The 14,058-nt window shown below is 39.4% G+C and overlaps 1 protein-coding gene across 2 annotated transcripts in view; it reads right to left on the minus strand.

Moving 5' to 3' along the window:
* The window catches only part of RELN (reelin), a 519,560-nt gene that overhangs the window by 74,844 nt on the left and 430,658 nt on the right, over positions 1 to 14,058 (minus strand). For both annotated transcript variants that reach the window (XM_007467058.1, XM_007467059.1), the window contains exons 32-40: positions 13,235 to 13,393; positions 12,860 to 13,048; positions 12,050 to 12,323; positions 8,898 to 9,038; positions 8,615 to 8,792; positions 4,726 to 4,810; positions 3,712 to 3,894; positions 1,057 to 1,228; positions 853 to 955 (exon numbers count right to left, since the gene is read on the minus strand). In XM_007467058.1, the coding sequence (XP_007467120.1) occupies positions 853 to 955; positions 1,057 to 1,228; positions 3,712 to 3,894; positions 4,726 to 4,810; positions 8,615 to 8,792; positions 8,898 to 9,038; positions 12,050 to 12,323; positions 12,860 to 13,048; positions 13,235 to 13,393 (1,484 nt within the window). The remainder of the gene's footprint in view (positions 1 to 852; positions 956 to 1,056; positions 1,229 to 3,711; positions 3,895 to 4,725; positions 4,811 to 8,614; positions 8,793 to 8,897; positions 9,039 to 12,049; positions 12,324 to 12,859; positions 13,049 to 13,234; positions 13,394 to 14,058) is intronic.

Here is a 14,058-nt window from a genome sequence, read left to right on the forward strand (position 1 = left end):
GGAAAGAGTCTAAACCTGATTAGATATAAGTATACGTATGAACGAACCAGATTCTGTACACCTAGAACAAACACAACATTGTAATCAAATTTATTCTGATAAGAAATAAAAATTAAATTAAACAAGAAAAAGAAAAAAAAAAGTTAATTGGAATTCCCTGGCAGTCCAGTGGTTAGGACTCCATGCTACAACTGCAGGGGGCATGGGTTCTATCCCTGGTTGGGGAACTAAGATCCCTCATGCCATGTGGAGTGGCCAAAAAAAAAAGTTAATACTATTGAACCTTAGCACAATGTACCTTTGGTTCTGCTGATTTTATCTAAGCTTTTGAAATATATAAACGTTTTTCTTTTATACATTATTAGTTTGCTGTCCTGAAAAATATAAGGAGTCCGTGAATATTAATGAAATACCCAGAAATTATAAGAAACAGTATAGTATTATTTTATCTGTAAAATTCATGACACCATGATAAATATTATATAAATGTGCTGGCATGGTATAGTTACACTGACCTGGATCCTAAGTAATATATAAAAATTGTGACTATAATAATACTAGAATAGTATGGTCCTTTTCATTTTTATAATGTTTGAAATAATCTATTTTGACAATTTCCCATTGTAGTAGGTGAGGAGATTATGGCATAAATAAAGGACCAAAATTCAGATATAAACCTTAGTAGAACAATTGGTTCTGCTAATAAAAGTGAATTATGATGTAAAATCTCTTTTGTCCTTGCACAAAAATGGAAAGTCATAATGCATGAGATCATCTGAGATTTTCCTCCTCTTTCCTAGCTTTTGTTCAAGATAAAATTTAAAGCATTTCTAATAGAACAAAATCAAGTACCTCAAATTGTATGATGGTGTTCTCATTCACATTCAGGTCACGAGTAGTAATGGAATGCTCACCAACTTCATTTGAAACAAACACCATAGCTGAATCTTCCTCGCTGTTATACAAGAAAACAACAAGGAATCCATTTAGGCAAAAGATCACTGTGACCTGTATAGAGCAGGGGTTTTATTTTTACCTTCTCAATTAAGTACTTACGGTGCTCCTTTGGAAGAATATGGGCAATAAAGACCAATGTTACCACCAGGGTAGAAAAACCAATTGTCTTCTCTGGGCCCAAAGTCAAAAGTATCTAGAATCATCACAGGGTTGTTTAAATTATTTCCATCGATGATGAAGTCATCAACAATCCAGATTTCTTCTTTCTTACCTAAGGCATTTTTAGACAAAGCAAGTTTTTTCAATGGTGAAAATCAGATGGACATTTTTGCTCATTGGAAGAAAGTAAAGGACAGAGGGAACTCAGTAACAACCGGTTAAACAGATGCCTTCTAGACAAAGAAGCACGAACTATGTAACAGTGTGTTTACACTGATTAAAGTGTAAAAAATTAAGCTTTCAGTGCTATTAAATTGACATTGCATGGAGCAGCTTCACTAATTTCAGAAGGCTGGTAAGAGTCTGCTGCCCTTCCCATCACAGCGGTGCTATGGACCCTCCACCACAAGAGTGGGCTTTGAGTTATGCTTTCACAGTTTAGGGGACTCTGTAAGATACTGGAATCTGTGAGGATGGGTGGTCAGCCTGTGCATTTAGTACTGAGTTACACTAACTAGTCTATTCATGGAGTAACTCAGGACTTTTTAGAGTCAACCCATGACTTAGAATCATGCTTCCTTCAGGCTGAAGGATCATGGCCATTATAACACTGGCTTGATGCACAATTTTATTTAGGTGTTAAAAACTACACAGAAGAAAATATTCTGTGTTATATAATACTTTATTTTCCCCTTAAAGCGTTTCAAAACTTGTATGTTTAGTTGAAGATATGTGGGAACATACAGAAAACTAGGAAAATCACTCCTTAGGCTGTCAGAGAATTTGACTCAGCGACTTAGGCAGGGTGTTTAAGGAAGATATTACTGAGTAGATAAGAAGGGTGAGCTCAGTGCTTTTGTAAAGCATTGCTTGGATTGAACTGGAAACAAGGTGATAAGACCATACCAAGCAGAAACAAGATTCCTCAAGGATGTTTTTTCACTGATTCCTACTTTTAGTAGAATTCTTACAAAATATAAAAAAGGATCTGTAAATAGGAGCCTGTAGAAACAACGTGATGATTTAAATGAAGTCACATGTGCCTCTCCCTCTCTAATCCTATCACTGTTCTAATCCTAGTAGCTTTCTTCCCTTTTCTTATTTTGGAAGCAGTTGGTGAAAACAATGAAGAACAATTGGTGAGCATTCCAAACATAACATGAAGACAACTATCCTCTGGACTGTGAAACTGGTTGCATTTTTTTTTTTTTTTTTTTTTTGCGGTACGCGGGCCTCTCACTGTTGTGGCCTCTCCTGTTGCGGAGCACAGTCTCCGGACGCGCAAGCTCAGCGGCCATGGCTCACAGACCCAGCCGCTCCGCGGCATGTGGGATCTTCCCAGACCGGGGCACGAACCCGTGTCCCCTGCATCGGCAGGCGGACTCTCAACCACTGCGCCACCAGGGAAGCCCAGGTTGCATTTCTTTTTTAGACTTTTCCTCAATGATTATACAAGATTATTTTTTCTGTTCACGGTAAATTAAAATTATTTTTTGACTTACTAGTTATAAAGGAAATATTCAGGTTAAATTTTAGAGATGGAAATACATTTTTCTTATCCATTTCTGTGTTACCTCTGCAAAGAATCTGCTTAATATGATGTCTCTGTGCTTACTTAGGCCATTAAATGCATAATTTGGTAGAGTCTGGTTCTTTATAATCAGTAGTTAGTAGAATTACAGGAAGCAATAAAACATTACAAATTTGTAAAATCCTTTTCTGTAACCACCATTTGAAAATACTGTTAAATTATACATTCATGTTAGCTTATCACTGAGGCAAGTTTATGTGATAAGAATATTTTCTCTCAGGCACTATCTGCTTTGTGTCAGTCCCTCTCACTTTGTCACGGCTTTTGCTGTAATGCTGTTCTATCTCACTAATGAAGTGCCATACTCAGAAGAACTATGGGGACTTCCCTGGTGGTCCAGTGGTAAAGAGTCCACCTTCCAATGCAGGGGATACGGGTTCGATCCCTGGTCGGGGAACTAGGTTCCCACATGCTGCGGGGCAGCGAAGCCCATTTGCCACGACTACTGAGCTCACGTGCCTCAATTAGAGATCCCAAGTGCCGCAAACTACAGAGCCCATGTGCTCTGGAACCTGCGTGCCACAACTAGAGAGAGAAAACCCGCATGCCACAACTGGAACGCGCCACAGTGAAAGATCCCACGTGCCGCGACTAAGACCCGACGCAGCCAAAAAAAAAAAACCCCAAAACAAAAACACATAAATATTTAAAAAAAAAGAACTATGTATTCCTAAATGAATTCAGTAAAAAATGTAGTTACAACTGATGAGTACCTAATGGTAGAGCTGGATTAAATTTTAAAAACCTTAGCTCTGTGACAGGATTTAGCTGTATTTACATCAAGAGAACCTACGAGTCAAGCCCGAAGATAATACATAGTCAAGTATGAAGATAAAGATATATAAAGCTAAATATTCCTTGAGACTCCTCAAAAGCGAAGCATGTAAAAGGTGCTGTGGACAGTGAAGCCACTCAGCTGACAAACCCTTCCTCCACACCTTAGGAGCAAGCATGCTAACGTGCAGCAGTCAGTTTTGATCATAGGAGAACATGTGCATTTTTACCATTGTTATAAGGTTGCCAGAGTCTGAATCTTGTAGCGTTGGTTTGGGCAGTGTATGGCAAGGGAACATTAATGAAAAGTATGTTGGTCATTTGAGGAAAGTAAAATTCATCCATCAGGTGCCAGGTGATCCCCCCATTGGCAGAGAATTGTAATAGAATAGAGTGGGACCTCTCTGGGGTACCTAGAAAGAAGGTAACAGAGGCATGAACACATCATTATAAAAATGGGGAAATGGTATGATCTTAGACTATTTTTTTTGCATTGATGCATAAGCTGACTTATATTCACATAGACCCCTTAGAGTCCAAATGCTTCCGAGGCAACTTAAAGTGATGATGGGTTGGGATTTCTGTATAAATATATCTCAAAACACACACCAAATCTTGCATTTTCACACAATAGTATCTCCCTCTTTTTCTTAGATATGAACACATCTTTCTGTATTTCATTTAGGAAATATTACATCAAAATTTTTTGATTCTATAGGCATCACAGTTCTACAAAGGGCCAAACATTTAAATCTCAGAATACACAGAAAATCTACTTGAGAATTTATTATATCCAAATGGCATTATTTGTCAAGAAAATTAGTCAGTTAATGTGAAAGGTCAGAACGACAGAGTTGACTTTTGGGGTTCACTGTTCACATCTGTGAAAGAAAATCCCAAGTTTCCATAAGTTAAATTTTTTTAATTTAAATTTCTTACGGCTAGAAAGAAGTGGTGGAAAAAAGACTTAGGGACATGATGATAAATTTAACTACCACAGGCCTAGTATGATTACTACAACTGTATGAAATTGTTATAAAACAAGTAGTTATCTTACCCTTATATTAAAAGGAATATATATTATAGAACATTTGTGAACACTATGTACTCAAATTTATGTTAGCTCTCCCATATAACAAAATTTATAGGCCTCAAATCTGTTACTTCTCTGTGGAGGAGGAATTATACATTGGGAAATTTGCTTGAAGGGAAATAGTGAATTCATACTCATAGAAATGGCTTACCTTTTGCTATAAATCGAAGTGAAAACTGGACATACATTGTATTGGTACAGTCTAGATCTCTTGAAATGAGCATCCTTAGTCCTTCCTGTATACAAAAACACATATGTTAGGCAATCTTATTTCATTTGCAAAATTATTTTCCTTTGATTTTATACATCTAAGTTACATTAGCTAAATGATACATAATGATCAACAAGCAATACTTGGTCCAGTTTGGAAGGAAAAATTGATCATTTCCCCTTTCAATGGCTTTCATTCCCTATGCCTAAATAACAATATTTCATTGTCTCAACTCCAAGTCACACTTTGCTGTGACTTATAGAAAGCAGTGCAAGAATGATAGCATTACATATCTACAGGCCTTTTTAAAAAACAGCCTCCTTTGATCACAGCATGTTGTGAGAGGAATAACGAGGAAACAGACGGAAAATATGCCAAGTGCTCCTGCTGGAAGCTGGGAGCTAATAGGTAACTTTTTCAGGGTTCCATAGAGTCTTAGGCACTTACTCATTTGCATGCTGTGACAGCCCTGGGAAGCTCTCATTCAGGCTGACACAACACCCTCCAGTTGGTCAAGTTAAATAAGGCATAACTAAGCAAGTCCCCAAGCCCGGGCTGGAACCATTCATGCAGAGAAGCCAAGGAAGGCGGAAAGTGATCATATTGGCTTTAGTAATTTTTTCTGCTAATTAACTATTTCTGGTTGCCTGGGATTGACAGCTCCATAGCTTGTTTTCTCCATGTGTACACAGGGTTGCGGTGACAGCCAGTAAAACAGAACTTCACTATGCAGATGTCCTAGGTACAAACAGGCCTTTCAGTTTCTCAGGTCTGACTCTGAATGAAGTGGCTCTTTGGTGGTGTGGGGCTGTGTGATACTGAGTGGACACTGTCTATCGATTTCTTAATTATCAACTAACAAATACCAAATGGAATCTTAGGTAGAGAAAGCAAATTCTTCCTCTTCTTCTTAACATTTATTATAGAGTACATTCTTCAATAGCTGAAAAATTTTAAATAGGACTGATTTTGTAATAGTAACCGTATATTGAGTGCCTACAACATGCTGGGTTCTAAAAGAACCACTTTACTCCTTTAAGAAGCACCTATCACTCCTAAGGGAAATATATTATTATCTTCCTGTTGCAGATAAGGAAACAAAATCTGAGAGGGACAGTAACTTGCCCAAGATTGCAAACGTGAGGATAGCAGGATTTGAACCTAGATATGTCAGATTCTGAAACTTATCCTCCACCCTTTAAGATACCATTATTTTGTTTATTAAATTATTTTTTGGTTTGGGGAGAGATAGCCAGCTAATGTTAAATTTAGAATTTGAGAATTATTTGATATGGTAATGAAAAAGCAACTGCATTTATACCCATCCTTGAACTTCACAAAGCATAGATTCAAACTTCCTGGATTAAAGGCTGCTGTGTAAAAGCCTTATATTTCCAGTCTTATTTTTCTTTTATCATAATAACTCACTGCCCTGCTCAGTCCCTGATGCTTGATCATTGCGTGTCTTTACCCTCTGCCTCATACACTTACAAACATAAGGCCTTGGATGTTTTTACAGCTTGGCGCCATGTAGAGGTTAAGCTTATGGGGAAAGGTTACTTCTTCATCTTATCAATACAGTGAAAAAGCTTTGAGGTGGGTAGTTAATAGATCCAGTTCATAAATATCCCTTGACAACGTCAAGATAAAGGAATATGATTACTCTTCCCCCTTGATTATGGAATGTGAGTATAGAATTGTTCCCATGGGTCAATATAAGTCAGCCATAAAAGAACCCATTTTATAGTGTATCTTGTAGGAGCAATTTTTAAAAAATTTATTTCTTTAATTTATTTTTGGCTGCATCGGGTCTTAGTTGCGGCACACACCATCTTTGTTGAGGCAGGTGTGATCTTTCATTGTGGTGTGCGGGCTTCTCTCTGTTTGTGGCGTGCGGGTCTTCTCTTCTCTAGTTGTGGTGCGCAGGCTCCAGGGTGTGTGGGCTCTGTAGTTGTGGTGCGTGGGTTCTAGTTGAGGTGCGTAAGCTCAGTAGCTGTGGCCCGCGGGCTTAGTTGCCCTGCAGCATGTGGGATCTTAGTTCGCTGACCAGGGATCGAACCTGTGTCTCCTGCATTATAAGGCAGATTCTTTACCACTGGACCAAGGGAAGTCCCTTGTAGGAGCAATTTTGTTGAAAGTTGGCATGATCTGTAATTATGAAAGTATCTTTCTTTCATATTTAAAATTTTGTTTATAGTTAAGCACTTGATATCGATGATTGCCCAGTGGAACTGTCATGCCCAGCTTCTGCATATATTCTAGTTCATATAGATATTTCTTTTCTCATCCTCTTCCAGATTCAGCAATCCACTGTGCTAAATGTGAAGCTATTTTAATAGTGGATAGCACTCCTGAATCTATAAACATTAGAAAGAGCCTATCATTTCCTTTTTCACAAAAGAATGCCTTTCTAGGTCAAACTACAACCTACTGAATGGCCCACGCTGAGCCCTCTCTGCATCTTGCAGAGCTGATAGATAATATGTCCAACACATATAATGCTTGGCTGCCCTTGCATTCGGATGGCTACAGGGAACATATAAAAGACTATATGTCTTCCTTGTTTATAGGATCTAGAGACCAGTTTAATTCTACTGCTTAAAATTTTATCAGGTAAAGATATTTGAATCACAGGACTTTATCTTTTTTGGTCTTGTCAACTGCTTCAAATAGATAGTGGTAATGAGAGCTAAAGCCTCAGACAAGACTTAAAAACATACACACAGAAAAACCAGAAGATTCCACCCCGAAATGTCCTGCCTCAATTTTTTTGGCCCCTTATAGCACTCAGGGACTTATAAATCTCTCTGACCCTTAAAGTGTTTTTTCTATCTCATCTAAAACTTGAGAAGAATTCTGGATTCAAACAAGGATGACAGTCAGCATCTATTAGCTATAATTGAAAAAGTTCCAGGGTGTCTAATTTTCTGTTAGGTGTTAATTATTAAGGATGTACAGAAACTCATGCAGTTAAAGATTTCATTTGCACACCTAGATTAGCCGATTTCCCCAGCTGAGTGAGACAGGATGTAGCATGTATTCACATATGAAGATGTGCCAGCTCAGCACTGTTTCACACAATTGCTTACCAACCCTCTAACCAACATCTAGGTTGAAATACAAAAAATACACTAATGATGTTTGAGAATGTTATTTAACTTGGCTTAAATGTTTGGTTTTCTTAAAGTCACCAAATGGTTGTATTGGTAGGAGGAAAAGAAAGAAAGTGAAAGGAAAAAGCAAAGACCTTCCATAAAATCAATTAAAAAATATTCTAAGTTAGACACTTAATTACACATAAAATGCTACATTCTAGAAGTCAAGATTCTAGTAGTATATATATAATTTTTACATATATAATTCCAGCAGAGAGTAAAGAAGGTCTGATTACCAAAGCAAAGGAAAAATTTTATGCCTAAGTGATCATAAAAAGTGACTGCAGTGAATATAAGAGGAAACATTTTTTGTTGTTGCTGTTGACATGAGCATATTCATGTCCCTTATGGAACCTTTTTTACTGAAATATAAATTACATAAAGGAAAGTATCAAATCATGATGGAATTATCACAAAGTAACAACGCTATGTAATTTCTATACAACTCAGGAAACAGAACATTACCAGCAGTCCAGACGGTCCCTAATTCTCTCTTCCAATTTATACCTCATTTTCGTCTGCCCAAAGCACCACTATCCTGACTTCTAAAACCATATGTCCTAGAAGACAGTAACTATATATAAAATAATACATCATCTGAACAGAAATGCATGTGTGTGGAGCAGTGAGTGAAGTAAGGAATTCAGTGGTAGTGAACAAGAATCTTATCTGACCCCTTTAAAAATGAGCGATGTTCCAGATTTGATGGTTTCACCATTCAGATTCCCCCTCTCTGCACCATATACTTCAGGCCAAAGGTCGGGATGTAAGTTCCCGTTGAAATCATCTTTAAGAATCGAGGGCAGAGGAATGACAGGAACACAGTAGGTTCCACCAAAGCCCCTGTCACATCTAAGAAAAAAATGAGTGGAGAAAAGGCATTATTTGTCGTGAGATCAAGAAGGCATCTTTATCTCTGCATTACAAAGAAAGAATCTGCCAGTTTTATTAACTTACACACAGCGTCCAGCATCACAAATCCCTCGTCCTGAGCACATCCAAGGGCACCCCGAGGCCAGCACAACGTTATCAATAGCCCAGGAGTCAGCCCCCATGGTGTAGTTGACTTGGATCCATCTGAACCGGGTCCTGGGAGAGCTAAGCCAAAACAAACAAACAAACAAACAAAACGACGAAAAAAAAAAACAAACCACACTTGGTTTGAATGGCAACCTTCAAAGCACAAAAACATTTATTTTAATTTTTTCCCTTTAAAGTGCCCTCTCTGGGTTCCAGGTCCCTCTTTATTTGAGACACTTTGTTTTCATACCAAGTAATGGATGTTGTTTACTCTTGACCCACAAACAGCAGAGTAGAAAACATACTTTAAAAATATTTCACCATTTCTTTCATACAAGAGCCTCTGAACACATGTGAGATGGGAGAGTTACTTTGAACTATCAATTTATTCTGTGTTTGAATTACATGCAGAACCTTAGTTTTTGTTTTCAGACTTTTACAACTTTTCAGTACTGGGAAAGAGATTGAGGATGATAAACATGAGTGTAAGTTGGAATCTTACAAAGGTCTTGCCATGAGGTCTCTGTTCTACTGCTCCCTAAATGGTTTCTGAGGTAGTAAATGGAAGCCCTATCCAACTTCTGCCTCTATTTTGTTTTTGTTTTTGTTTTTTTGTTTCTTGTGGTACGCGGGCCTCTCACTGTTGTGGCCTCTCCCGATGCGGAGCACAGGCTCCGGACGCGCAGGCTCAGCGGCCATGGCTCACGGGCCCAGCCGCTCCGCGGAATGTGGGATCTTCCCGGACCGGGGCACGAACCCGTGTCCCCTGCATCGGCAGGCAGACTCTCAACCACTGCTCCACCAGGGAAGCCACTTCTGCCTCTATTTTGGTTCCTGAGGGCCTGGCTCCCTTAAACGTGAAGACTAGAATGATGTGATGTACTCCCATGTTTTTTATTATATTTGCAATCGGTTATTTGGAATATACTGTCAGAAGACCACTTTATCCAGAAATATGTGCAGCCTTACCAAACAGCAGTCTCTCATTTAGGAACAGATTGCACAGTAGAAATGTGTTAGTTATTTGGAAAGTAGAACACAGCTGACTTGAAGTGGAATTTCAACAGTAAAATCTCAAGTGCTATAGTTTCCCCTACACAAGTTCTCCTTCAGTGCAACACAGCTGCCAGCATGGTGGCTCTGAAACAGAAATCTAGTCACATCAACACTCAGCTTAACACCCTTGAAATGGTTCCCCAACACATGCAATGTCAAGGCCAAACTGCTAATAAATACACCGCCCCTTCATCGTCTGCCCTCTGCCCTTGCCTCATCTTCCCCTATTGCCTCACAATTATACTCTGATAGCATGGAATCCTTGCACTTTCCCATAAACTCATGTTTCTTCTGGCCTCTGGGATTCTATTTCGGTTTACAACAGCACATATGCCCCTCCTCCCCAACGAGCGCTTTTCACTCAGACAAGCTCTACTCACTTGGACTCAGCTCAGACATCAGTTCCTCCAGAAATCTCCCTCTGATCTCCCCAAACTGAGTTAGGTAGTATCTCCCTGTGTTTCAATAATACCATTGGGTTTTGCTTCTGTTATCATTTTATAACATAACTGTTTAGATACCTGTTACCCTAAATAATATATTTGGATCCTGGCATCAACTTATTCATTTTGTGTCAGATATCTAAAACATAATAGATATTCAATAAATGTTTGTTGAATAAAAATAAAGTGAATAAATGAGCTACAAGTTAGCACTCTTTAAAGCTCTGGGGTCCACAGGAAACTATTTTGGGTTATATACTAAAATGCTTTGATTTCCTGTGTTTGTTTGTTTGTTTTTCTGCCACTTGTTTGTGCCTCTCTGAATCCAAAATGAACCAGGAAAATGGAAACCACTGTAAATATTTAACACAGAGGGAATTTAACACAAGGAACTGGATGCACAGTTCATGGCAGAGCATGGGGGCAGTGAGAAAACCAGAGTTTAACAAAGTCAGGAAGCACTACAAGTCCAAAGATGGAGGGACACAAGAGGAGATGAGCTTAGTGCCCAGGGGCCAGTGTCACATGGAAGGACATCTCAGGGGAGCTGGAGCTGCTGAAGCTGGCCAAGATGCACTTGAGATAGAAAGGGAGGGGAAGGAACACCCTGGTTTAACTTTATTTCCACCCTCCAATTTCTTGCCAGTATCTGCTACTCTCTAAATCTATCAGGAAGCCAGCAAACACATGCAGCTGGCAAATGCAGCTTAGAGAGGACAATTTGCCTACAATTCAGAGCAGAGCAGTGGAAGGGAGATACAGGGATGTGCGGGGAGCAGCCCCAGGATGGTACAATCTCTACCACCCACCATAGTACACACTGGTTCCTAGAAATATCCCCAAATTATGCAAATGCCTATACCACAAAAGTGGGAGCCTGCTGTAAGCCCTAATATAACACCTGAATGTGATCTGAAATACTGTGGAGGGGAAGAAAGATGTAAAAGGATATGAGCATCCCAAAAGAACGAACCTTTTACTCTTATTCCGGAACTGAGATTAAAAAAAACCCAAACAGGGGCTTCCCTGGTGGCACAGTGGTTGAGAGTCTGCCTGCCGATGCAGGGGACACGGGTTTGTGCCCCGGTCCGGGAAGATCCCACATGCCGCGGAGCGGCTGGGCCCGTGAGCCATGGCCGCTGAGCCTGCGTGTCCAGATCCTGTGCTCTCACAACAGTGAGAGGCCCGCGTACCGCAAAACAAAAACAAAAACAAAAACAAAAACGAAAAAACCCAAACAACTAAGGACACTCTTCCACATGTGATGATTTCACAAACTGCTTCATGTGGGTAAGTATCAGTCTGGTTATTGGGTAGATATTTGTTTTTACAACAGTTTAAAAACTGAATCTGGTGGGCAGCCTTCACGTTGCTGAAGAACAGAAAAGTTCAGCCTTGGAAAACTCTCGGAACTCTAAACCACATTTAAAAATTGTTACCCAAGCACCTTGAACTTTTCTTTCCCCCCGGTATACTCCATGCATGATTATCATGAGAGAGTAATAGAATTGCCAAGTGGCATCATAATTATTTTCCAGTTAGGTGACAGAAACCTGAAGTTCTGACATGTAGCCAAATGACAATTCTCACATGGTGGAGAGTGGAAGGTAGACAGTGATCCGCTTCCAATTCTGGAATCTCTCGGAGGTGTAAACTGAACTTTCTGTGTAGTGCAGACAGCCAATGGTTGGAGGAACACACTCTTCAGTGACAAGATGCCAGTCCCTGCCATTGTTCAGAGAATACTGGAGCTGTACACCGTGGGAGTCGCTAAAGGGCTTGCTACAGCCCATGCTCATTTCAAACTGCAAGAAAGTCGATGCTGACACATGAAAGTCCCAGGTCTCAGCATAACGAGGTTTTCCTACAAAAAAGGAAAAGTTTAATGGCAGCACATAATTGTGCTCTTTTCTTATTTGGTGTTTCTGCTCATCATGCTTTCAGTGGCAAACAAAAATCATGTCTTATCTATAGTGTCTCACGTGTGCTTTGGCTTTTCATCTCACGTTGACTATTTTTATCTAGTTAGCATAGACTCAGAAATATGGAAGGCTGCTAACTTGAAAAGCTTTACCACCTTGAGACAGGCTAATAGAGAGTCTGCAAATTGTAATTCTGCAAATTATGAAACATGGGAATGTTTTCAGATAGGTACTTTTGCCCTACTTTTAAGAAACCTTAGTCATATTATGCATGCCATGAAAGATAGTTCCTGCAAAAACTGTTATTGGGTTCACCAAGTTATATTAAAGGACAACACAGGTCTTTACTTCCAAGAGCCCCCCTCGGTACAGGCAATTATGCACACAGTTTTGCATTAGAGAATCTGCTCTTGGGTTTTAGTTAATTTAATCCTCCAGTTAATTAAATATTCTCCCTTTATCTGGTGAAAATATATACCTATGTTTTCAGTGAATATCAGAGCAGTATCCATAGAGAGACAGTCAGTATTGACTTGACCTCCTTGGATTCGATACCAGTTGGCTTGCAAATCTAAAGAGCCATCAAATTTGTCTTGAAACCCAGTTTGAGAGCTGTCATTCATTCCTATAAGGACATCATCCAAGGCCCACTGGGCTGAATGCTTCCCTGAAATCAGATGAATAAAGGCAGTTAGAGAAGGTCCATTATATAGCAATATGAATATCTTTATGACTGTGGTTTTAAATCAAATTATCTAGAAATTGACAGCAAATTAAGAAACACACAGTACAATGTGGCTTTAACTGGATGATCTAAATACTACCAGGAAACTTGGGGTGAGCAGTAACTTGCCATGTTGGGGTTGCCACCATCGAAAAGCTGTTGCAGGTGTCTTTGCCTCTCGTGGAAGGTCGATGGAAATGATCTGTGGTTCCAGAAATGACATGAAGTCCAACTCTCGAAGCAAATGCCAGAGTATCCCATTGTCATTTGAATATTGAACAACAAGCCCTGAGTTAAAAGACATAAATCCAGTTACTTAGACAGCTCTCCTAGAGGCAAAAAAGGCAAGGAACAGTATTATTTGAAATGGCAAGACTGCAGGATTGCATCTCATACGATGAGGGCACATTCATCTAACTTCCAAGGAATGAATTAGTAGACCTGAAGGCTCATCAATTTCTTGACAGTTTCTAATGCACTGACTCCTAGGAAGTGGGGGGGAAAAAATACATAAGCCCTTTTTAAAGACCACTCAGCTTTGTATGAGTGATGAGTAGGTTGGTAAGGGGGACATAAAAATCCACTCCAGATTACGTATTTGAATTTTAGATTCTGTCCTGAACTTTACAAAGTCTCATATCATTATTATATACTCAAAAAAAATATCTCAGTCTCCCAGTACAAAATCAGGAAGTGCTCTTTGCCACCAGTGTACCAGGTAGGAAGCACAGCCCAATCTGATATTCTATTAAGCAGAATGGAATTTTTACTGGCACTTCACACTTTGTCAGACATTGGTCACTGAAGACTGAATAAAGACAAATTATTAAATAGCAAAGCAGAAGAACTCACTCCCATCTGATGGTTCTACCTTTCTACCTTTTTAGTTCTACCTTTCTTTCTCTGTGTCACCTTTCCCCTTCACTTATCCCTTCTACCCCACCTCCCTCTAC

This window comes from Lipotes vexillifer, unplaced genomic scaffold (assembly GCF_000442215.2).
Source record: "Lipotes vexillifer unplaced genomic scaffold, Lipotes_vexillifer_v1.1 scaffold450, whole genome shotgun sequence".
NCBI lineage: Eukaryota > Metazoa > Chordata > Mammalia > Artiodactyla > Lipotidae > Lipotes > Lipotes vexillifer.